At 37.4% G+C, this 25,403-nt stretch overlaps 1 protein-coding gene across 1 annotated transcript; it reads left to right on the forward strand.

Moving 5' to 3' along the window:
- The first annotated feature begins 1,944 nt into the window (after nucleotides 1-1,944).
- LOC132155972 (cytochrome c oxidase subunit 4 isoform 1, mitochondrial) lies at nucleotides 1,945-3,020 on the forward strand. Its single transcript, XM_059564768.1, has 4 exons — nucleotides 1,945-2,102; nucleotides 2,223-2,387; nucleotides 2,472-2,603; nucleotides 2,718-3,020. Exons 1-4 carry the CDS (start codon nucleotides 2,027-2,029, stop codon nucleotides 2,852-2,854), a joined length of 510 nt encoding a protein of 169 aa, XP_059420751.1. The 5' UTR covers nucleotides 1,945-2,026; the 3' UTR covers nucleotides 2,855-3,020.
- The last annotated feature ends 22,383 nt before the right edge of the window (nucleotides 3,021-25,403 follow it).

The raw sequence follows: 25,403 nt of genomic DNA on the forward strand, positions 1-25,403 counted from the left end.
CGAGGGAACCGGAGTGCTAAAACGCAAACTCACTTCCGCGTTTTGGCCTACAAAGTGACGTCATAACTTCGGCACTCAGAACACCGGTAATAATAAATAAATAAATAAATTAATAAATCACACTTTATAGGTATTAAGCAGTGACATTGTAAGGATTTTTATTTACAAAAAAAAAAAATAGTAAAAAAAAAAAAAAAAAAAAAAATATATATATATATATATATATATATATATATATATATATATATAAAACGCAAAACACACCTGATGCGAATTCTTCGCTCTTCATTTTCTTCGCTCTTCATTTTCCCTGTACCTTGAATATCTCACTTAGTAAATATGAAGCAAAGGCAGTAATTTAAGCATATACTACTAAGGAGTGACAACATAAATGGGATACAGGAAATACAGGACGTCAACTTTATGAAATACAACAAGAAGTAGGAGTAGTGAGAATAACTAAACAAAGCACCAAAGAGGAAAATATTTTAACAAGATTAAGGGTTGGGCATACTATGCTGAATAAAACCTTAAAAATAATAAATAAACATCCTACAGGATTATGTGAGCACTGTGAATGGAAGAATCAGAAGAGCGTGTTATTTGTGTTTGTCAAAAATATAATAATGAACGAGAAACAATGAAAAATGAACTTCGAAAGATGGGAGGCGATTACCTAAATCTTAAAACGATATTTACTTATGGATTAGAGAGTTTAATTTTGTATCTGAAGAGAACTGAGCTGATTAAGAGAATTTAGAAAAAGAAGTGGGTTTAATTTAAACTCTGGTTCACACTCCAATACAGTAGGTGGCGATAATGCACTAACTTTGGTGCTACCCGCCATAAAACCGAAGAAGAAGAAGTCAACGCTCTGCCCATCTATTTCATGTTTGCGTCACTGACTCACTTCCTTTATCCTTTCTTGAGCGAGCGACAGTGAGTAGGAGACGCGAGGTTTGTGAGAGAAATTTCCTTCTTTCTATTTTGTATATTTTTTATATAACTGTGGCCTCTATATCGTCTGATTTAAGGAAGCTTTGTTTATGTTATTTTATGTGTCGAACGAGTGAATGCGTGTGTTTGAAATTCTGTTAGTGACATTGAGGCTACTGTGGATGATGACTGATGTGGTATTTCAGCATTAGCATTAGCATTAGCAGTAGATAGGTAAATGTGTTCTAATCTATCCAGCACGACGCAACAGAGTAAAAAAGACTTTAGGATACGCAATCACATTGTTAGTTAATGTATTAGGTATTCTAGATGTTCATGGCATACTTTTGTTGTTTAACAAATCCCAACTACGCATATGACCTTGCAATGTTAGTTAACCGGCTCATGCCAAAGTCAGTGTTACAGCAACACAATTATGGCAATAAGTGCTGACTATCCTGTTTAAGGGATAAAAGGTGTGACGATACCATAGTAAAGCGATGGTAATATTGTATTATTGTATGATTTGCATATTCATATAATACATATTCAGTGTTTTGCTTTTTGTTTCTCTTTTCTTTATTAGTTGTGAACAAAGATTATTTCTTATATTGTAAATACATGTTTTCTACCCTGATTACAGCCAATGTGATTTAATGAATACCATTTAAGAAGAATGGTAAAATAATTGTAATATTATGGGGTGTTGTATTGTTTCTGTAAAACAGGAAACATACTTTTGCAGGGATACCACAGACACAAGCATCAACAATATACACATAATAAATGTTAATACATGTATGTTTACATGGTAACATTTACCAGATAATGTGTGAAAACATTTTGAAAGGCACCAATATACTGCATGTATATGTTTGCACCCAACTTTGGACTTTGGCACACCAGAGCATTCATATTTTTACTCGTATATGACCTAAATGGACTAACATGATGTATTCTGACTTGCTGTATTTATAATAAATTTGGTGCCCTCTTAAACTTATTTGATGTTTACATTTTTTGTTAAATTAAAAAATTCTCAAAGTGGAAAGAATATTAATTTCTCATTTACCATTTGTTCTCACACAGGATGTTGGCAACTAGAGTATTTCGCCTAGTTGGTAATCGGACCTTGTCCACTTCCATCTGCCTGCGTGGTGGACATGGTAAGTTACATGCCAACTTGTGCAGGTGTATTTATGTAATGTATATATTTACACATTACATATTATTATACATTAATGTGTGTGCAAATTGTCTAACACTTGTTTTACTTGTCTTCTCAGGAGTTGCTAAGGTTGAGGACTACACACTGCCAGCATACTTTGATCGGCGAGAGAGCCCTCTTCCTGATATCAAGTTTGTGCAGCAGCTGAGTCCTGAGCAGAAGTCTCTAAAGGAAAAGGAGAAGGGATCCTGGGCTGCACTGTCCACAGATGAGAAGATTGCATGTGAGTGATATTAAAGACCTGAGTATTGTTAAAGACCAAGTTTTTATTTTAATAGGCTAATTGCCTTTTAATGGTTGATTTCAGTGTATCGTATCAGCTTCAAGGAGAGCTTTGCTGAAATGGACAAGGGAACAGGAGAATGGAAATCAGTAGTTGCAGGAATTTTCTTTTTCATTGGCTTCACTGGCCTAGTTGTGTTGTGGCAGAGGAAGTATGGTATGTTTCGCTTGACTAACATACAAGCCTGTATACAAGTATTGCTGATCATCTCCATCCAGGATCATACTTGCATACAATTATTGAATCTGTATGTTTTCTGTGTGTTTTTAGTTTATGGAGATGTCCCCCATACCTTTGATGCCGAATACAAGCAGAAGGAGCTCCAGAGAATGCTTGATATGAGGATCAACCCTGTTGAGGGCTTTTCAGCCAAATGGGACTATGAAAACAGTGTATGGAAGAAATAAATTGTTCTTTACATGTCCGTCTGTTGGACAGGGGTCTCCCCTTCTAACTAATCATCCAATAAACAGAAAAGTATGTAATTTTAGTCCTCTGTTACTTATGAACGATTTTGGAAGTCTGCTTCCTCTTAAGGTTACGTCTCATAAATAAAATTCCAGTATGTATCAATGTGATCGTCTTGTTTTGTCTGTACATGAGCAGTATTTTATTTTCAGATTCTATAAAAATGAAATTGGTAATCTGCTATAATTCAAATCATCAAGTTTTGATAAGTGGAATTAGAAACTAGTAAATATCTCTTTAAACTGTTCTTGATGCTAAGTTAATTTAGGGGTAAAGAAGCAGGAATTCTTGGTGGGGGTGGGGGGGGGGGTGAATAACCAGTGTTTTATTCCACCCTCAACACACAACTGAGGAGAGACCCTTGAGCAAGGCACCAAACCCTAAACTGTTCCCCCAGGTGCTGCAGCAATATGGCAATTACTATGGCAAGCCATGGTAACGTTTAATCAATAAGCCATACTAGTATCTTTTCCTTTTAGTGCTAATACTTATTCATTAGGAGTGCTTATTCTTTAGCTACTAGTGCTTATTCTTTCGGTACTAGTGTCTTTTGTAAAGTTACTAGTGCTTATTCATTAGATACTTGTACTTAAAGGGTTAGTTCACCCAAATAGTAAAATTGTCAATAACTTACCCTCATGTTGTTCCAAACCCGTAAGACCTCCGTTTATCTTTGGAACATAGTTTAATATATTTTAGATTTAGTCCGAAAGCTCTCAGTCCCTCCATTGAAGCTGTGTGAACTGTATACTGTCCATGTCCAGAAAGGTAAGAAAAACATCAAAGTAGTCCATGTGACATCAGAGGGTCAGTTAGAATTTTTTGAAGCATCAAAAATACATTTTGGTCCAAAAATAGCAAAAACTACGACTTTATTCAGCATTGTCTTCTCTTCCGTGTCTGTTGTGAGAGAGAGTTTAAAACAAAGCAGTTTGTGATATCCGGTTCGCAAACGAATCAATGTAACCGGATCTTTTTGAACCAGTTCACCAAATCGAACTGAAACGTTTTAAACGTTTGCGTCTCCAATACACATTTATTCACAAATGACTTAAGCTGTTAACTTGTTTAATGTGGCTGACACTCGCTCTAAGTTCAAACAAACCAATATCCTGGAGTAATTCATTTACTCAACCAGTACACTGACTGAACTGCTGTGAAGAGAGAACTGAAGATGAACGCTGAGCCAGATAACGAACAATAGACTGACTCGTGAGGGTAAGTTATTAATGCTATTTGGGCGAACTAACCCTTTAATCATTAGATACTAGTACTTATTCCAATAGTGACTAGTATTTAATTAAGCTCTTCTTAAAAAAAAAAAAGAAAATAGAACTAATACTTATTTTTTTAGTTACTAGTAACTAAAAAGACCAGAGATATCCTGAACTTAATAGATACTAGTACTTTTTTTAAAATTTGCATTTCTGCCCAGTATGGTAATTGTATGTTGAATATTAATGAGCCAGCAACATATAGGAGAGATTTAAACAGGAAACTGAAACAAGGAAATGGATGTAGTTTTTTGAGAAAACCAAATAGAAAAGAAACAATTATTTGTACACAAGTACACAAGCATGTAGAAAACGTAAATTTGTCAGTTTTTTTTTACTAATTTCGTAAATATAGTAGCCTAATGTGTTTGTTGGTCTTTGAGTGACCTCTGCTGGCAGGATGGAGATAAGACACCAATTTTATTAGCTGATATTTTCCTACTTTTCCTCCATTAAAAACAATAAATATCATACACCAGCTGTATGTTGACTTTTTTTTTTTGCCTATAGCACTGGTGCTACAGACAGTGAATGTTTTACATTAATCTTCTGTAAAGGACACTGGTGCTACAGACACTGAATGTTTTTACATTAATATTCTGTACAGGGCACACTGGTGCTGCAAACACATTAATGTTCTGTACAGGGCACACTGGTGCTACATACACTGAATGTTTTTACATTAATATTCTGTACAGGGGACACTGGTGCTGGAAACACATTAATATTATGTACAGGGCACACTGGCTCTACAGACACTAAATGTTTTTACATTCATGTTCTGTACAGGGCACCCAAAATCCAAACCTTGTGGTTTTCAGACAAACATTTTCTTTATTTGAAAAGAAGGCCAAAAGGTATCAATAAAAAAAAAAAAAAAAAAAAAAAAAAAATATATATATATATATATATATATATATATATATATATATATATATAAGAATAATAATAAAACACCAGGTTTTCTGTACATGTAGGACTGCACAATTTGGCCCAATTATATATATATATATATATATAATACATATAACATAACTAATAATGATTATGGTTATTAGTTCTAAATAAAAACACTAAACCAATTAAGGAATATTACTTTTGTAATAACACTATTTCACTATAATATACAAAACTGAGTATATAAGAATAAATATAATGATAAAATAACTGAAAAAAGCACACTTCTTTACACTGGAGAAGAACGTAAGGAATTGTAAATTTTTACCTCAAAGTTTGTAATTATTTTAGGTATTTTACTCAAATTAGGGTTTTGCAATCAATAATGAGTACTCAATTAATTTATTTTTAATTCATATTCGTCGCTGGAGGGCATCCTAGCGCAGAAACTCCACAAGTGAGACTCACTGATGAAGTTCCAGGAATTCAGCTTTGCTGTAGATGTAGCTGAATAACATGCAGATAGATGTTTAACTGATGAAACATGATGAAAAATAAACAATGACTGCGACAGTATATGATTTTATCTCTGCTCTTCAAGCCATGTCGCTTATTTTTATAAGAATAAAGGGTAGCACTTTATTTTACAGTCCTGTTCCTCATGTACATACTATGTACTTATTATAGTTATTAAAATAACTATGTAATAACTAGGTACTAACCCTGAACCTACCCCTCAACCTAACCCTACCCCATGTAGTTACCTTGTATTACCAGAACTTTCTATAAGTACACTATAAGTACATGTTAGTACATGTACTGTAAAATAAAGTGCAACCGAATAAAGTTTAAAATGCAATCCTAATGCAAATTTATTCTGCTTATTGTATTACCATGTGGACTCTGATTGGACGGTGGAGAGGTATTCATGTTTATGTAATGATCTGTTTAAATGAAGATATCTCCAAATGCATTCTCACTAGTTCTTAATGAGGTTGAAGATATCTACAAACTAACAGGGACTCGTTGTTATTCTGTTTTTGATATCATCTTTTAATTTCTGACTAGTAATTATTGCAATAGTAACTAGTATCTATTTAAATATTACTAGTAAGTATTCATTAGATACCAGTTCTCATTTAATAGATACTAGTAGTTATTCATTAGGTAATAGTTCTTATTCATTAGACACTAGTATATTTTGTAATCACTACTAGTAACTATTCTTATCTTACTAGTCAGATCTGCTTTTTTACTCGTCTTATGTTATGACTAGTCCAAATGGCTACAGTAGAGTTCAATAAAAATTTTTACTAGTAAAATAAAAAATCATACTAGTAACATTTTGAATAAGTACTGGTATCTATTAAATAGGTACTAGTATCTATTTAATAGGTACTAGTATCTAATGAATGAGAACTAGTTTTTAATAAATAAGCACAAGTACCTAAAGAATAAATACTAGTATCTAATAAATAAGTACTAGTGTCTAATGGATAAGTAATAGTATCTAATAATAAGTACTAGTATCTAATGAATAAGTACTAGTGTCTATTTAATAGGTACTAGTATCTAATGAATGAGTACTAGTATCTAAAAAATACATACTAGTACCTAATGAATAACTACTAGTGCATAAAAATTAAGTACTAGTCAATAGTGGAATACAAGTCAAAACGGAATAGTTGATATCTCAATGACGGATCCTCATAGAAGTCAATAGCAGAAATTTTAAATTTGTTACTAGTAACAATATAAAAGTTACTAGTCAAGTGATATCAAGTGATGATATCTCAGATCATTATTTAGTTCTTTGCAAAATTCATATAGCCAAAATTGTAAATTCTACTTCTTGTTACAAGTATGGAAGAACCATCACTTCTAACACAAAAGACTGCTTTTTAAGTTATCTTCCTGATGTATCCAAATTCCTTAGCATATCCAAAACCTCAGAACAACTTGATGATGTAACAGAAACTATGGACTCTCTCTTTTCTAGCACTTTAAATAAAGTTGCTCCTTTACGCTTATGGAAGGTTAAGGAAAACAGTATGACTCCATGGTATAATGAGCATACTCGCACCCTAAAGAGAGCAGCCCGAAAAATGGAGCGCAGCTGGAGGAAAACAAAACTAGAGTTATTTCGTATTGCTTGGCGGGAAAATAACTATCAGACAGTGCACTATAGACCCCCTGAGGAACAGTTCCACTCATTCTCTACCATAGGAGAGGAAGAATTGTATAAACTTGTTAAATCATCTAAACCAACAACATGTATGTTAGACCCTATACCATCTAAGCTCCTAAAAGAGGTGCTTCCAGAGGTCATAGATCCTCTTCTGACTATTATTAATTCCTCATTGTCATTAGGATATGTCCCCAAAACCTTCAAACTGGCTGTTATTAAACCTCTCATCAAAAAAACACAACTTGACTCCAAAGAACTAGTTAATTATAGACCAATCTCGAATCTCCCTTTTCTGTCCAAGATACTAGAAAAGGTGGTATCCACACAATTATATTCCTTCTTAGAGAAAAATGGTATATGTGAGGATTTCCAGTCAGGATTTAGACCGTATCATAGTACTGAGACTGCTCTCCTTAGAGTTACAAATGATCTGCTCTTATCATCTGATCGTGGGTGTATCTCTCTATTAGTTTTATTGGATCTTAGTGCTGCGTTTGACACAATTGACCACAACATTCTTTTGCATAGACTTGAACACTTTGTTGGCATAAGTGGAAGTGCATTAGCATGGTTTAAATCGTACTTATATGACCGCCATCAGTTCGTAGCAGTGAATGAAGATGTATCCTATCGATCACAAGTGCAGTATGGAGTACCTCAAGGCTCAGTACTAGTGCCGCTACTCTTCACGCTTTATATGTTACCCTTGGGAGATATCATCAGGAAACATGGTGTTAGCTTTCACTGTTATGCTGATGATACTCAGCTCTATATTTCTTCGCAGCCCGGTGAAACACACAAATTTGAAAAACTAATGGATTGCATAGTCGATATAAAAAACTGGATGACGAGTAATTTCTTACTGCTAAATTCTGAAAAAACAGAGGTGTTAATTATAGGACCTAAAAACTCCGCTTGTAATAACCTAGAACACTGTTTAAGACTTGATGGTTGCTCTGTCAATTCTTCGTCATCAGTTAGGAACCTATTTGATCGCAATCTTTCCTTAGAAAGCCACGTTTCTTGCATTTTTCCATCTAAAAAATATATCTAAATTACGGCCTATGCTCTCAATGTCAAATGCAGAAATGTTAATCCATGCATTTATGACCTCAAGGTTAGATTATTGTAATGCTTTATTGGGTGGTTGTTCTGCACGCTTAGTAAACAAACTACAGCTAGTCCAAAATGCAGCAGCAAGAGTTCTTACTAGAACCAGGAAGTATGACCATATTAGCCCGGTCCTGTCAACACTGCACTGGCTCCCTATCAAGCATCGCATAGATTTTAAAATATTGCTTATTACTTATAAAGCCCTGAATGGTTTAGCACCTCAGTATTTGAATGAGCTCCTTTTACATTATAATCCTCTACGTCCGCTACGTTCTCAAAACTCAGGCAATTTGATAATACCTAGAATATCAAAATCAACTGCAGGCGGCAGATCCTTTTCCTATTTGGTGCGCAAACTCTGGAATAACCTACCTAACATTGTTCGGGAGGCAGACACACTCTTGCAGTTTAAATCTAGATTAAAGACCCATCTCTTTAACCTGGCATACACATAACATACTTATATGCTTTTATTATCCAAATCCGTTAAAGGATTTTTAGGCTGCATTAATTAGGTAAACCGGAACCGGAAACACTTCCCATAACACCCTATGTACTTGCTACATCATTAGAAGAATGGCATCTACGCTAATATTTGTCTGTTTCTCTCTTGTTCCGAGGTCACCGTGGCCACCAGATCCAGTCTGTGTCCAGATCAGAGGGTCACTGCAGTCACCCGGATCCAGTACGTATCCAGACCAGATGCTGGATCAGCACCTAGAAAGGACCTCTACATCCCTGAAAGACAGTGGAGACCAGGACAACTAGAGCCCCAGATACATATCCCCTGTAAAGACCTTGTCTCAGAGGAGCACCAGGACAAGACCACAGGAAACAGATGATTCTTCTGCACAATCTGACTTTGCTGCAGCCTGGAATTGAACTACTGGTTTCGTCTGGTCAGAGGAGAACTGGCCCCCCAACTGAGCCTGGTTTCTCCCAAGGTTTTTTTCTCCATTCTGTCACAGATGGAGTTTCGGTTCCTTGCCGCTGTCGCCTCTGGCTTGCTAAGTTGGGGACACTTCATCTACAGCGATATCGTTGACTTGATTGCAAATAAATGCACAGATACTATTTAACTGAACAGAGATGACATAACTGAATCCAATGATAAACTGCCTTTAACTATCATTTTTGCATTATTGACACTGTTTTCCTAATGAATGTTGTTCAGTTGCTTTGACGCAATGTATTTTGTTTAAAACGCTATATAAATAAAGGTGACTTTGACTTTGACTTTAGTCGCTATTGAATTAAGTACTAGTATCTAATAAATAAATACTAGTATCTAATATATAAGTACTAGTATCTAATAATAAGTACTAGTATTTAATCAATAAGTACTAGTATCTAATTAATAAATACTAGTAACTAATAAATAAGTACTAGTATCTAATGAATAAGTACTAGTAGATAATAAATAAGAACAAGTATCTAATGAATAAGTACTAGTATCTAATGAATAAGTACTGGTAACTAAAAAATAAGTACTAGTAACATGAAAAAAGATACTAGTGCGGCCTATAGACCCCTTCGATGTTTGAAAACATTCGGTTGCTAGGTTATGTGCGCGCACAGCATGGGGTCAGAAAAAATGGTGCGGCTAATAGACCGGTATATTGTGTCAAGTTATGTCTTTGCCACCACAGGAACGGGAACAGTACCATAACTAATGTTTTAGTTAATGGCAATTGTCTGCCTGATCCCGAGCTCATAACAGAATGGGTAGACAACGTCAGCAAGTGGCCAGATATTCACTGGCCCGTCATATACAGCATATACATATCTGGTGGACAAGCTGAGTGTTTACATGCGAGAAAAACTAAGAGCCTACAAAACGCTAGACGCTTATGTAGCAAAGTTCGTGCCACATACCCCCACCGCCCGGGGTATGCAGCCCCCCCCCCCATTTCTGGAGAGGAAGTCGGCCACCGCCATCTGAACACCCGGCCTGTGGACCACCTTGAACTTAAAAGGCTGAAGAGCTAGATACCAACGAGTGATCCGCGCGTTGGTATCCTTCATGCGGTGGAGCCACTGCAGCGGAGCGTGGTCCGAACAAAGGGTGATCTCCCGTCCCAGGAGATAATATCGGAGGGTGAGGACGGCCCATCTGATGGCAAGGCACTCTTTCTCTATGGTGCTGTACTTAGCCTCTCTCTTCGAGAGCTTCCGGCTAATGTACAGAACCGGCCGTTCCTCCCCCTCGATCTCCTGGGACAGGACTGCCCCCAGCCCCCTGTCCGACGCGTCTGTCTGCAACAGAAAAGGGAGAGAAAAATCAGGAGATAGTAACAACGGCCCGCCACACAGAGCAGCCTTGACCTGGGTAAAGGCCTGCTGACACGGCTCCGTCCACTGGACCGTATCTGGCACCTCCTTTTTAGTAAGGTCAGTCAAAGGGCTGGTGAGGTCCCAATAATTAGGAATAAACCGTCTATAATATCCCGCCAGCCCCAAGAACTGCCTTACCTCCTTTTTGGTCTTGGGACGTGGGCAGGTTGCAATAGCGGCTGTCTTATCAATTTGGGGACGAACCTGTCCATGCCCCAAGTGGAAGCCCAGATACCTTACTTCCACACGCCCAATTGCACACTTCTTTGGGTTGGCCGTGAGCCCCGCTCCCCTCAGCGACCTCAGGACAGCCCTCAGATGCTGCATATGCTGTTGCCAATCATTACTAAATATAATGATATCATCCAGGTAGGCAGCCGCATATGCAGCATGGGGCCGCAGAATCTTATCCATGAGGCGCTGAAAGGTAGCAGGTGCCCCGAACAAGCCAAACGGAAGGGTAACAAATTGGTGTAATCCAAACGGCGTTGTGAAAGCCGTCTTTTCTCTGGATAATGGAGACAAGGGGATCTGCCAATAGCCCTTTGTTAAGTCCAATGTCGAATAAAAACGAGCTGTGCCTAGCCGATCAAGCAACTCGTCAACCCGCGGCATTGGATACGCGTCAAATTTCGACACAGCATTCACCTTGCGATAATCCACACAGAACCGGACTGAGCCGTCCGTTTTCGGAACTAAAACTATCGAGCTCGCCCAGTTACTGTTGGATTCTTCTATTACCCCCATGTCAAGCATAGCGCCTAATTCAGCCTGAACTACTTTTTTCTTGTGCTCAGGTAAGCGATACGGCCGGCTGCGAACTACCACGCCCGGCTCGGTCTCGATATGGTGCTGAATCAGGTTAGTACGGCCCGGTAGTGGCAAGAAGACGTCAGCAAACTCTGCCTGTAATTTCGTTAAATCAGTGAGTTGGGACGGCGAGAGGTTATCTCCACCTGGAGCCAGGGCGAGGGATTGTGGTTTGATATTCGCCTCTGGTCCGAGATCATCCTCCCCCCCAATCACCGTTGCCAACATCACTGATTCTGCCTCATTCCATTTTTTAAGGAGGTTGAGGTGGTAGATCTGACGGGTCCCGTTCCTATCGGTCCGTATTACCTCATAATCGAGATCTCCGACTTGTCATGCGACCTCAAACGGTCCCTGCCACTTAGCCATTAATTTAGAGCTCGACACCTATCCCAATTTTTGGCGTCTTCCTGAACGAACTTACGGATCATGGATTTAAGTGTGCGATTAAATAGTTCGACCAGGCCGTCGGTTTGTGGGTGATAGACGCTAGTTCGAATCGATTTAATGCCCAACAATCCGTACAGTTCACGTAGCGTACGTGACATAAACGCCGTGCCCTGATCGGTGAGGATTTCTTTTGGAACCCCCACCCGGGAGATAAGACGAAAGAGGGCATCCGCAACACTTTTAGCGGAAATGTTACGGAGGGCCACCGCTTCAGGATATCGTGTTGCATAATCAACTATGACTAATGCAAAGCGATGTCCTCGTGCCGATCGCTCTAATGGCCCGATGAGGTCCATACCAATTCTCTCGAAGGGGACCTGCATTAAGGGAAGAGGGCGCAAAGGCGCTTTTGGGGCGGCCGGTGGGTTCACCAACTGACATTCCGGACAAGACGCGCACCACCTGCGCACGTTGTCATGAATGCCCGGCCAAAAGAAACGGGTCATGAGGTGATTTAGTGTTGCTGCTTGTCCCAAATGGCCCGCCATAGGGTTAGAATGAGGCTCTTCGTAATTAACAATTGGGTTGTATTCACTTTTGTCTGAGCGTCTTGGGTCACTCGATACAACCGGTCTTTTAAAATGGCAAAATACGGATAGGTGAGCGGGAGGGCAGATTTTTAGAGGCTGGCCATCGATGGAGCGGACCTGTTGATATGCATGCTTTAATGTCTCATTCCGAGACTGATCCAGAGGGAAGTCATCACGCTCCGAGAGAATCAGTCTCCCAATTTCGTTCGGTTCCCCTGAAGCAGACCCCAGCGGCCCTGGCTCAGTTTCTCCCACCTGTACCCGCATGGTCTCCTTCCGTGCCTTACTTCCCCAAGAGGCATCCGCACATAACGACCCCAATAAAACCGTAAACGCGGGCCAATTCGTTCCCAAAATTATCGGATGCCGGAGGTGGGGACTAACCGCCACCTCTACACTATGCTTTTGTCCCTGGAATTGAATAATAATTGGGACAACCGGATACTCCACCACATCCCTGGCATCCCTGGCACCACATCCTGGTGGCACTGGACCCACTCGGCCATCTTTTTGGGAAGCCGAGTGATGAACTGCTCCAGCACTACCAGGTCGACGACATGCTCCACGTCGCTTCCCTCGGCTAGTAGCCACTTGCGGCAGGAGTCCCTGAGCTGTTGGGCCATCGCGAAGGGCCGACCGGCTTCGCCCAAGTCCAGGGACTGGAAACGCTGGCGATGTTGCTCGGGCGACCGGCTGACCCGCTGGATGACGGCCCTCTTTAGGTCGTCGAAGACCAGGAGGTTCGCCACCGGAAGTTGTTGGGTGGCCACCTGGGCCTCTCCGGAGAGCAGGGGAATGAGGCGCACCGGCCACTGCTCCCGGGGCCACCCGCACGCCTCCGCCGACTTCTCAAAAAGCTCCAGGAAGGCCTCCGGATCGTCTTGGGGCCCCATCTTATGCAGCGGTAGATGCATGGGCGCGGCGGGCGGCCCGGCGGCCTCGGCGCGAACCTCCCGATCGATCCAGCTCCGGAACCTCTCGCGATCCTCCTGCTGGGCCTGGACAATGGCCTGGAAACGCCTCTCCTGATCAGTCCTCAGGTCCAGCAGGGCCTGGTGTTGTTCGCGGTGAAGGACCGCGAGGGAGGCGATGATATCCGCAAGCGGCGTGGTGGCCGGACTTTGCATGGCGGCGGCGACGGTCCTTCTTCCTCCCGGGTTTCGGCACCAGTGTAGCAAAGTTCGTGGGAGGGAAGGAAGAGGACAAAGGGGTCGGCTGGACTGCTGACAGGTTTATTAATAATGCAAATAACTCAAAAAGTAACAAACTTTATAAACACCAAATGGTGACTTTTACTCTGACATCAACACAGACGTGTTCGCACAACACTTCCGGTTTACTCGTTCCGGTTTCGGTTTCCAGTTCCCGTCAGCAGTCCGTCTCTCTCTCGATTGCTTCCGTCTCTCCTGGCATTTTATACTCTCTCCACGTCAATTACTGGAACAAGAAACAGGTGATGAGGAAATGAGGAATACGAAGAATGGCACAGCAAGCTGCAAGCTCATCCCGTATAAAAAAATCCCCTATCAGCTAAAACCTCGTCCATAGGCTCCAACAGTTCAAGAAAACCTGACTCTTTGCTGATCTGTTTATCAGAAAACCGCCCACCCCACCCTGGAGACAAAAATGAAATAGCCCCAGCAGGTGTGATAGCAATCAAATATTTTAACGTATTGTTGTGTTTGTAATTAGACCAGGTCTGTGCCCTTGCAGTCAAATTGCTAGGTCAAGCCAAATTTCTGTGCAGTTTATTATGCATTTTTTGAAGGAACATTTGAATGTTTTGGGCATATTTTTAAGTATAGCTGCCTTATTTGGCCATTTAATTAATGGCTTGAGCACGACAGACATAACAGAGATCCAGCTCTGATAAATATTTGATACGGTGCTTATTGTTACATGAAATCTATGCCATGTAACAAACACTGCCAGGTCAGTGTTACTGAGGCTCATCCTTAATTTCAACAAGACCATCATCAATTGGTCCTCTAGAGAAAGGGCTTGGTGACCTCAATACTGCCAGCAAATTTTTTTAGGAGCCATTCGAAGATTACAGAGGTCAGTCCAGTGAAAAACAGTAATCGTCGAATGCTACTCTTAATATTGCTGTATGAAAATTTGGATTTCTGTAATTCATTCCTAAATTCTTCATTCTCACTGCGTAAATTAAAACAGTCCTGCTGCAGGTTGATGTAGTCTTCCTGCAGTTGATGATGTATAAAGCAAAGCTCATCATGATCCTTTCTCGACACTGGGCAGTCCCCTTCAGCTTCCTCCTCATCTTGAACAGAAAACAAACAGAAGATCAGTGAAAAATTATGACAACTTTGGAGGGTGTAGCTTGTGGGACCACAGGGCTGGTGTATTAGACTGCACTAGTTTTAGGTTTACGTTTAAAGCTACAGTCGGCAACCGAGTGGACTTAAACAAAACTTTGAATGTTTACAACTCTCATGCCCCTCCCTACTCCCACCGAGCACCCTCCCATCAAGTTTGTGTTCGTCAGTGTGTGTGTACCAGAGGTTCTGTGAATGCGCCCATCTCTTCAGCATCGAAGCATCACTTTCTTTTCCTTGCTTGGATCTTCTAGCTCTGGTTGTTGTTAACCAAGGAATTGGAATCTTGTTGGTAGATTTTCTCTCCGCCATCACGCTTCGTACAATCCAACACACCAGCGAACTTCAGGCATGTGATATTGTAACATGCACGAGAGGGGATCTGTGGCGTGGGCACGAACTGTGATTGACAGCTATCACACAGCCCTGCGCTGATCGGACCAGAAGAACCGGGAGCGGTGAAAACACTCCAGGTTGAGTTAGAAGCGCATGTTTTTTTTTTTATAAAACCGTCTGATTTATGTTGTTCTGTCAGATCATAGTGTCGGCTTCACTGAATAGTATATATAAAATAGTATCTCCTTTAGGCATGCATATACACTGACAAACATCAGAACAATATGAGTATTGATTGAATTTAAACAAAGTCCACACACCAAATAAGACAGAAGGAGAGATAACTACGTGTGACTCAAGAGAGTGCTAGTGAGAGGAGTTCAAAGACATTTGGATAAGGATTAGACTAGGTGGTCTAGACTACTCCGCCAGTTTTCTGGACGTTGCAAGAGAGAAACAGACAAGCCATGTAGATAGATTCCTTTTTTTTATTTGTACCTTTCCATTTTTGTCATAGGTGTCTGGCTTTGTTTTTTGTACACAAACAAGGAGGGCACAAAGTCAGGACTACTGGAGTCAAGTGATGCCTCTCCTACAAAAAAAATAATAATTTGCACACATTGATCACAACGCGATATACTGTGGTCATAGTGAAAGCACTAATGTAAAGCTAGTCTGCAAGTCTGTAGCATTAAACATGTCACAATTAATGCCAGATATCAAATTTCACCTAACTATTAAATCAGTCTACAGTTTACAGAAAACAGTTGTTTATTTACTATGGCTAGAGTCAAGCCATGGTAGGTTGTAGGACCTGCCACTAGAGGGCGCACTACCTAAACAATAACAATCGTGCGGTTTGATGACGCTAAGAAGGAGGGTGGAATGATGGGATTTGTTGTCTTCTACCCAACCGCTGACGGCCATCAATCAGACGGAAAGATAAATCATGGATTTAACAGATGAGATAAAGTTTTATAAATGTTGTGTTTGAAGTCATAACTTTATTATATTGAATTAAACCCGAGTAATGGAAGGTTTACAACTAAATACATAACAAACACGAGTTCAACGATCTGTGCGAGTAGATTAACGTTACATACAAAGTCAATGCAAAGACGCGATCAGACTATGGATCAGACGCGTCCTTGGACGGGTCTAGAGGCACGATGACCAGCGTTTGGCGTGTATGCCCCATAATACTAATCTTGTAGATCGTTTTAATAGCATTTTTTTTCTAAAGATACGAATCAAAACAACTTACCTGTCGTGGAAGTGAGCACTACAAACACGAGCCTCTTTAATCGTAGCATTGACCCAGTCGGACCATTTAATAGCTTGCAGCCACAGATGTTGTATATTTTTTTTGAAAAGGATGAGTTCCAGGAGGATTCCTGAAAAACTTGACTCCACAACTGGTGCGATTTGCACAGTCCACGACACAACAAGTAGGCATTTTCACAAAATTATCTGGTTAACGTTAACACACGATTGAACGTTCTGACCCCGACATGCGCACTAAGCACTTCATTTTCCTGTGACATCAACCGTGAAGGGGTCTATAGATTAAATGTTACAACGGCTTTCCATAGTGTTACAAGCTCTTGGTGCATAATAAGATCTGTAAAGTTGCAAAGACTAAAGTCAAAAAATCTAAAGAGTTATTCTTTATCAAAGTTCAGACTCTACAACTTCAGATTCAACAACTTTATATCGATATAAAAATCTTATTTAAATACCGCAAAAGTGTATTGTAGCAGCAAATTTAAACCGGAGAAAGCTTTTGATGTGCTATAGCGGCGCTTGATGCTTAAAGGGACCGTCTGACAAATCCACCGATTGGGATTTAAACATCCAATGCATTTTAACCAACGTGACTTCTAACATTTAAAAAAAAAAAAAAACACATTACATTTGTAGTTACAAGACTGACTTATTACAGGTGAACTTTTGCCAATATCTCCCTTACTGTACATACACTACCTAATTATTCTTTAAAAACAATTACTGTAAATCACGAAAAGGTTTTTTTTTTTTTTTTTTCATGTTCCAAAGGTTGTAGTACATTTGTAGTTTACAGGTGAAGTTTATACAATAACACCCTTAGTGTATGTACAGCACACAATTATTTTTTATTAAAAACTAATTCACCTACAACCTTTTTTGTTCTAAAGGTTTTAGTACTCTCCTAATGGCCTTGGATTTTATAGCAAATTATTCATATTTATTTATGGATGGATGTGTGTTTGTGTGTGTGTGTGTGTGTGTGCGTGCGCACTTGTGTTTGTATGTACTGTACAGTGCATGCATAATTATTAGGCTAGTTGATATTCTGATCATAGTTTTTATTTTAACAAGCACATTTAACAAATTCCAAACCACATCAATCTTAATAACCACTATTAATTTAATATTTAATCATTTACAAGTGATGTATAATTGGCCATGAAGACTGGAAGTGAAAATATTCATATATACAGGTTTGCATAATTATTAAGTAGATTTTCTTTTACCAATAAAGTGAGGCAAAAAAGTTATTAAGATTGATGTGGTTTGGAATTTGTAAAATGTGCTTGGTTTAAAAAATATGATCAGAATATCAACTCGCCTAAAATGTATGCACACACTTTATACACACACACACACACACACACACACACACACACACACTGGTTTTTGTGGTTTAGCAGTACTTTGATGGCCAAACCAGTTGGATGGTGGTTTAAGGGGATACCCCTTTCTGTCCTACAGAGATGATAAATCTATCAAAAATCACTTTGGATTTTCTTTACACACAATAGAATGGATAATATGACAATATGATATTTTGGTGGTACACAAGGACTGTCACGCCCCTCCTATAATGTTCCTGCCCATTACATAATTTATAGGGTCAGAATAATTTATGAGGACACTCGTTTTACAATACACAAAACAAGTCCGTTTTCTGGATTACAGGGACCAATGTGTTTTACAGGTACATGACCCCATTTACAACACACAGACATGCCACTATGCTGCATTACCAAGACTGAGGTGGTAAAAGAGTACAGTATCTTTAACACAATACACAACTGCACATCGTCCAACATTACAGGGACAAATGTGATTTACTGGAACCTGATTGTACACAACCCTCATGTCGTTCCAAACCAGTAAGACCTCCATTTATCTTCGGAACACAGTTTAAGATATTTTAGATTTAGTCCGAGAGCTCTCAGTCCCTCCATTGAAACTGTGTGTACGGTATACTGTCCATGTCCAGAAAGGTAAGAAAAACATCATCAAAGTAGTCCATGTGACATCAGAGGGTCAGTTAGAATTTTTTGAAGCATCGAAAATACATTTTGGTCCAAAAATAGCAAAAACTACGACTTTATTCAGCATTGTCTTCTCTTCCGTGTCTGTTGTAAGACAGTTCAAAACAAAGCAGTTTGTCATATCCGGTTCGCGAACGAATCATTCGATGTAACCGGATTTTTTTGAAACAGTTCACCAAATCGAACTGAATCATTTTAAACGGTTCGCGTCTCCAATACGCATTAATCCACAAATGACTTAAGCTGTTAACTTGTTTAATGTGGCTGACACTCCCTTTGAGTTAAAACAAACCCACTAAATTACTGAAAGAGTTGTTACCTGTAGCTGAAGAACCGCTTCTCAATATTATTAACTCGTCGTTAATTTTAGGTCACATCCCAAAACCATTCAAGCTGGTGGTTATTAAGCCTCTTATTAAGAAACCACAACTAGATCCTAGTGAACTGGCCAATTATAGGCCCATTTCAAATCTTCCATTTGTCCAAAAGTTTTGAAAATGTTGTGTCTGCTCAGTTCTTCCTGCAAAAAAATTATCTGTATGAAGAATTTCAGTCAGGTATCAGGCCCCACCATAGCACAGAAACTGCACTTGTTAAAATAACAAAACAGTCTACAAATGATAGTTAAAATGTTAGTTAATGTTGGACTAGTGCACACTTTACAATAAGGTTCACAAATTCCCTAAGTAAATGGTTTGCTAATGGTGAGTCATGTTAATAAACAGTCTAAAAACATGAGAAACATTATCAGTTGATGTTTAGATGGTTTCCAAGTCTACCAATAGCCCAAATCAATTCCCAAATGGGGAGTTAGTATTGTTTATCCATTGTGTGTGTTAGCTGCTAAATGTATGTGTATATACTGTATGTAGTATAAATTTAAAAAGTTTATTAAATAAAGCTGTCTACAGGCATAGTTCATTGTTAGTTCATGGCTACTAATGAATTAACCAACGTTTACTAATTAAGTTGTTAATGTGAAGAGAAGCATTGGTATATGAATAAGTTAACATGAGCAAAGATTAAGTAATGCTGAACAGATGTGTTGTTCATTTTAAGTTCATTTTAATTAATGCTGTTAATGTCAAGAGATGCATTAGTAAATGTAAATGTGTAAATTAACATTAACAAAACATTAAGTAATCATTAAGTAAACAGTGGAGTTGTTCATTGTTAGTTCATTGTTGGTTCATGTTAACTAACCCATTAACTAATACATTAGTATATGAATAAGTTAACATGAACAATTTTTTTTATTAATGCTGAACAGATGCGTTGTTCATTGTTAGTTCATGTTAACTAATGCATTAACTAACGTTAACTAATACAACCTTATTGTAAAGTGTTACCAAATAATTATACAATGAGAAATATAGAGCTGTGAGATTAAAATTGCATTCCCAGCTCCTTGTATCCTTCTCTGTTTTGTTTTGTATGCTTCATTTTCAAAAATAGATATTTGATCCTTCTTTTTCGGTGTATTTTGTGAAAGCCGTGAGCCGGAACTGTTTCTTGTACACTCTTGGAAAACTTTTCAGAACAAATAATTCTCTTGAAAGTTTTCAGTGAATAAACTACAAAGTAAGTGAACCCGTTAATGTGTTTCTTGTGGTAAATCAAATTCCCTGGCCACACATGAAAAGGTCACAATTCAATATAATTGTGTACAACTGTTCATTAGTAGTTACTTCATAGTTATTTTTCTTGAACCTTAACTAGTAGATAATTAATAGTCGTTCTTTAGGAGGTATGACAGTATACATTAGTTATTGATTAGCTAACGTTTACTTAACACAATCATAAAATTGTATTTGATTAGTTAACACATCTTACTTAGTTAACAGTAGTGAGTTACGTGTTAATGAATAATTACATGTTAGTTCTTCTATAATTCCTTATTAGTTATGCAGCAAGTAAGAAACTAGTATTCTAAAGTGTTACCATATATTTGTAGTGTAATGCTAATGCATTTGAGCTGAAATATAACTGAAATGTACTTGAAGCACATTAAAACGATGTGTCAAATACACTCTAACTGTAGTTAATTAAGTATTAAAAGTACATTTTAAATGTTTTTTAGAAATACACTTAAATTGCATATTAAATTGCAAGTATACTTAAAGTGGTTCCAGTTTAACACAATTTCAATATATTGTAAATAGATTAAAATTGAATTTTAACATATCTTGAAAAAACATTAAATAAATATATATTACATTACATTTATTCATTTAGCTGACGCTTTTATCCAAAGTGACTTACAATTGCTATATATGTCAGAGGTCGCACGCCTCTGGAGCAACTAGGGGTTAAGTGTCTTGCTCAGGGACAGATTGGTGCCTCACAGTGGATTCGAACCCGGGTCTCTCACACTAAAGACATGCGTCTTATCCACTGCGCCAACACCACACCTTGTGTGTGTGTGTGTGTGTGTGTGTGTGTGTGTGTGTGTGTGTGTGTGTGTGTGTGTGTGTGTGTGTGTGTGTGTGTGTGTGTGTGTGTGTGTGTGTGTGTGTGTGTGTGTGTGTGTGTGTGTGTGTGTGTGTGTGTGTGTGTGTGTGTGTGTGTGTGTGTGTGTGTGTGTGTGTGTGTGTGTGTGTGTGTGTGTGTGTGTGTGTGTGTGTGTGTGTGTGTGTGTGTGTGTGTATATATATATATATATTTATACATAAAATATACTAAATATACATAGCCTTAAGTATGTCTAAGCAAGATTGCAGAAAAAGTTAATCACATCTGATTGTCAATCTAACAACTAAATGTTTTAGAGATTAGCAAATATTCTAAACATGACATTTTTCAGATGAAAAATAAAACATTAGATATATGTCTGGATGGTGTAAGTGTGCTCATGAGATACTGGCCCCTGATGCAATTCTTAGGGAAGGAAACCACACTGGCCACTAGACCTATTAAAAACCTCTCTGTCACAATCCCACAACTTTAAAATAAGGATAACTGTCAGTCTGCCTGTTTCATCACACAAATCCTTTCACCCAAATGGGTGGCCACACACACTGGAAAGAAAGTGGGCATACGTAGTTTTTATTTATTTATTATTATTAAAAGCAGTATCAGATGTCAGAATCACAATACACTCATAGTGTGAATAGCACATATATGGCAGCCATGACACCGTTTTAATGACAATGACATGAAATCTGCAGCAATAATAGTGTTTCACACCGTCTTGCTCATTTTCTACTGTTGGTTAAAACCAATGTGCAGTTTGTATGATATTATCATGAACACGGCAATAACATTGAGAAAGCTTATGCCATGGAGGAACTTCTCTTTATAATTGTTGCTTGGCTTATTATCTTTATTATGTATATTTTTTAGTGGGTAGATTTGTTTAATTAGCTTATAAATATGATTATCTATACAATTAATTATTATTTTTTTCAACTGAATCACCAACAAAACATTTACAGTGTATGACAATATTATATACATGATATTGATATTGACAACATATTTTGCCATGCTACATGTCAGGGTTTGTTTTAAACCCTGGAACATTAAATATTACAATAAATAAATAAATAAAGTTTTAGCTTTACTGAGAAATCAGCCTTATTTGGAGAGTAGTTTGAAGGTTTTTGAAATCTCATGTTTCCCAATCATAGCTGCAATTGGGGGTTTTCATGCTCCTGGATAACTGTAATCCCTGAGTCAAACTGTTATGTGGTAAATCTCAGAAAATGTGTTGATTAGTTTGAGCAACTTTACTATTTAAATTCAATTTTAAACATCTTTCAAATGTTTAATCTTCTTCCCTAGAACTTTCCTAGAAATGCCCTAGAAATGCACAAAACATAATTTTCATGTTAGTATCATGAAATAATCTCTCAACTGTGTTAATGAGTATTTTTTTTAGCTGTACAAAAACTGATTGATATTGCAAACTATATGTTGAGTTTATTTGACAAAATAGTAGCAATACACAGTTACAACTTTAACAAGGATAACAAAAAGTTGCATTAACTTATTTTTATTTTAGTCCTTGCTTTTAAAAGAGAGGAGAAGAAAATCCTAGTAAAAATAAATAAATAAATAAATAATGATCATAAAAAATGCACTCACTCCCATAAAAAATAACAAACAGATCAAACAATTCCTTATACATTTAAGTAGTCTAAAAACAGTCTTTTCACCCTTATTTTAAAACCCTCACAATCTGTTAATAGCTTGATATCCAAAGGCAGAATATGCTATTATTTTACGCCAGGATATTTAAATGTCCTTCAACCATATAGTGTCCTATATTTACATAAATGAATATCCATAATGCTCTTTCTGGTAAAATACCCATGTCTTATATTAACCTGATAAAAATAAGAATTAATATATACTATACTATAATATACTATATTAATAATTTTATGTACAATTTGTAATTTCTGAAATATTAATCTTCTTCCAATTGATAACCAACCAAGCTGCTGAAAGTATGTATTATCCACATGACTAAAACAATATAATCCTAAAAATAATCAATTATTTTTTTTGATTTTTGTAACTGTGTCATCCATCTTCTGGATAAATTGGTCATCCATGAACAACAGGCATAATTAAAATGTTATTGAACTACACCTATACCAAGTACTGTTAAACTATCTTTATCCAAACAACAACAACAACAACAAAAATGTATATATAGCTATAAACTTGAATAAGATTATACTTTACATAATAATAATAATGATAATAATAATAATTATTATATAGCCTAGAGAGAGAGAGACAGAGAGAGAGAGAGAGAGAGAGAGAGAGAGAGAGAGAGAGAGAGAGAGAGAGAGAGAGAGAGAGAGAGAGAGAGATTATTTTGGGGTCCAATATGTTGCTGGTTTTCGTGCAAATCAGCAAGTCATTTATAGATTATCAGTGTATAATTTTGAAGTATATTTCCTACATTATGTGTATTTTAATTTTTTCTGCCTTTTTAAATTTTTTCATTTATGAATTCATTTAAAACAACGGCAAAAACGAGTAAAAAATGTACAATAAAGTACAATCAAATCCTTATAATCACATTGCACTTGAATAAAGTTTAATTTCTAATCTGCTGATTTCCCTGCAGGTGACCGCATAAATCTTTCTTCTTACAATGTTTTATTATTATTATTAAATAATTAAAAAGTGCAGGAAAAAATAAAAATACATTAAATTAAATGATTGAAAAAATAAAAAATAAAATAAGTAATGCAGGAAATATGCTTGGGGGTTGGGGGGCGGTGGGTTCTGTCAATAACTTGCTGACATGCAAGAAAAACAGCTGAAAATCACGTTGCTCTCTCTATATATTTATTTTTATTATTATTATTATTATTATTATTAATATTATTATTATTATAAAGTAAAATTATACACTATACCATAATAATATAATATAATATAATATAATATAATATAATATAATATAATATAATATAATATAATATAATATAATATAATATAATTATATATAGATTGTGTAGGCCTACTACAATTCCGAGCCATTCTATAAGGTGACATTTCATCACTTGACAAACGGATAGAGACTCCTAAGTAGCACTTGAAGCACAGCTTTACGTGCGACTGTGTTAAGTGCATTTTTGGGAAACGCACATGAAACAATAACGGACGATCGTAAAATGACTCGTAGAAAACGGTCTTCAGCGCTAAAATCGATTGTTATCGAGAAACGCAGCCCAGATTAACGAGTGGCTTGACACAAACCGTACCGAGGCAAACCCTACAGAACTTTCTTTTGTGTAGGCATAAATTATGCAACCTACCAGTGAAACATGTAGTTTATCAAGTAAATATTAATTTACTTCGCACCTGCACTATACTTTGTGCACTGCAGCGCGGCGAGAATGTATTAGACAAGCGCAGACCACTATTCATTTATGTGAACATAGGTAGTTTTAGACAATAGGCTGAGTTTATTTAATTCATATTGGGTACTGGCCATCTAACTGATAGCATAGATTTTTTTTTTATTTTCGCTGCCCAAGTAACACAACAGCTGTGTGACTCACAGTAGGAGTAAAGAATGGTGTATCGTTCCTTAAAGAATCACAGTCTTTGAAAGATCCATTATTATAGACAACAATTCACTGACCAATTATCATAGACAGCAACTTTTTTTTATCTGAGACAGATTTTATTTCTGAATCAATGAATGAAGCATTTTGAACGAATAGATGGAATAAAAGGCTTCTTTATTAACACAATGAAATACCGCCACCTATTGGTGATATTACTTTCATATCATATTTATGTATTAAAAATGTTGTATTAAACATTAATCTTAAATCATTATACATTTGTAATTGCTATGTAAATGCACGTACAGCTGTCTGATCAGCATTAAACTGTAAATACATCTATAAAAGTATCATCTCTGAATACTGATTTAATTGGTAACAGCCTATTGTCATATTATTCTAATGTTTTTTTATGTAAAAATTTAACATTAAATATGACATACAAAAGGTAAAATGTAAAAAAAAAAGTCGAGTCGCGCAGCTTTGCCAGACAGATTTTGATAGGTGGGTACTATAATAAAACAGTCGTGTGCCAAACGACCAAAATGATGAAGAGAAAGAGATAAAATGTGGTAGAAATAAACACATTAAGAATCCGTAGGACTCCTATTATGTCTTTAGGACTATCATTATGTTGTAATGTTTGGTTGACCAATCAGCGGAGGGGGCGTTTCATTACCGCCCACATGTAGGGATCGAATATTCAAGTTGTTTATTCGTTTTCTGTCCCTGAACATAAAAACGAAAAAACGAAGCCGAAGTCTTAATTTTTCGTTTTGTTTGGACAAATGAAAAAAAGAAAAACGTGCAGTTTTTTCATTTTTCAGATTTCAATATTAAATTAAAAAACGAATTATACGAAGGT

The sequence above is a fragment of the Carassius carassius genome, chromosome 13 (assembly GCF_963082965.1).
Source record: "Carassius carassius chromosome 13, fCarCar2.1, whole genome shotgun sequence".
Taxonomy (NCBI): Eukaryota; Metazoa; Chordata; class Actinopteri; order Cypriniformes; family Cyprinidae; genus Carassius; species Carassius carassius.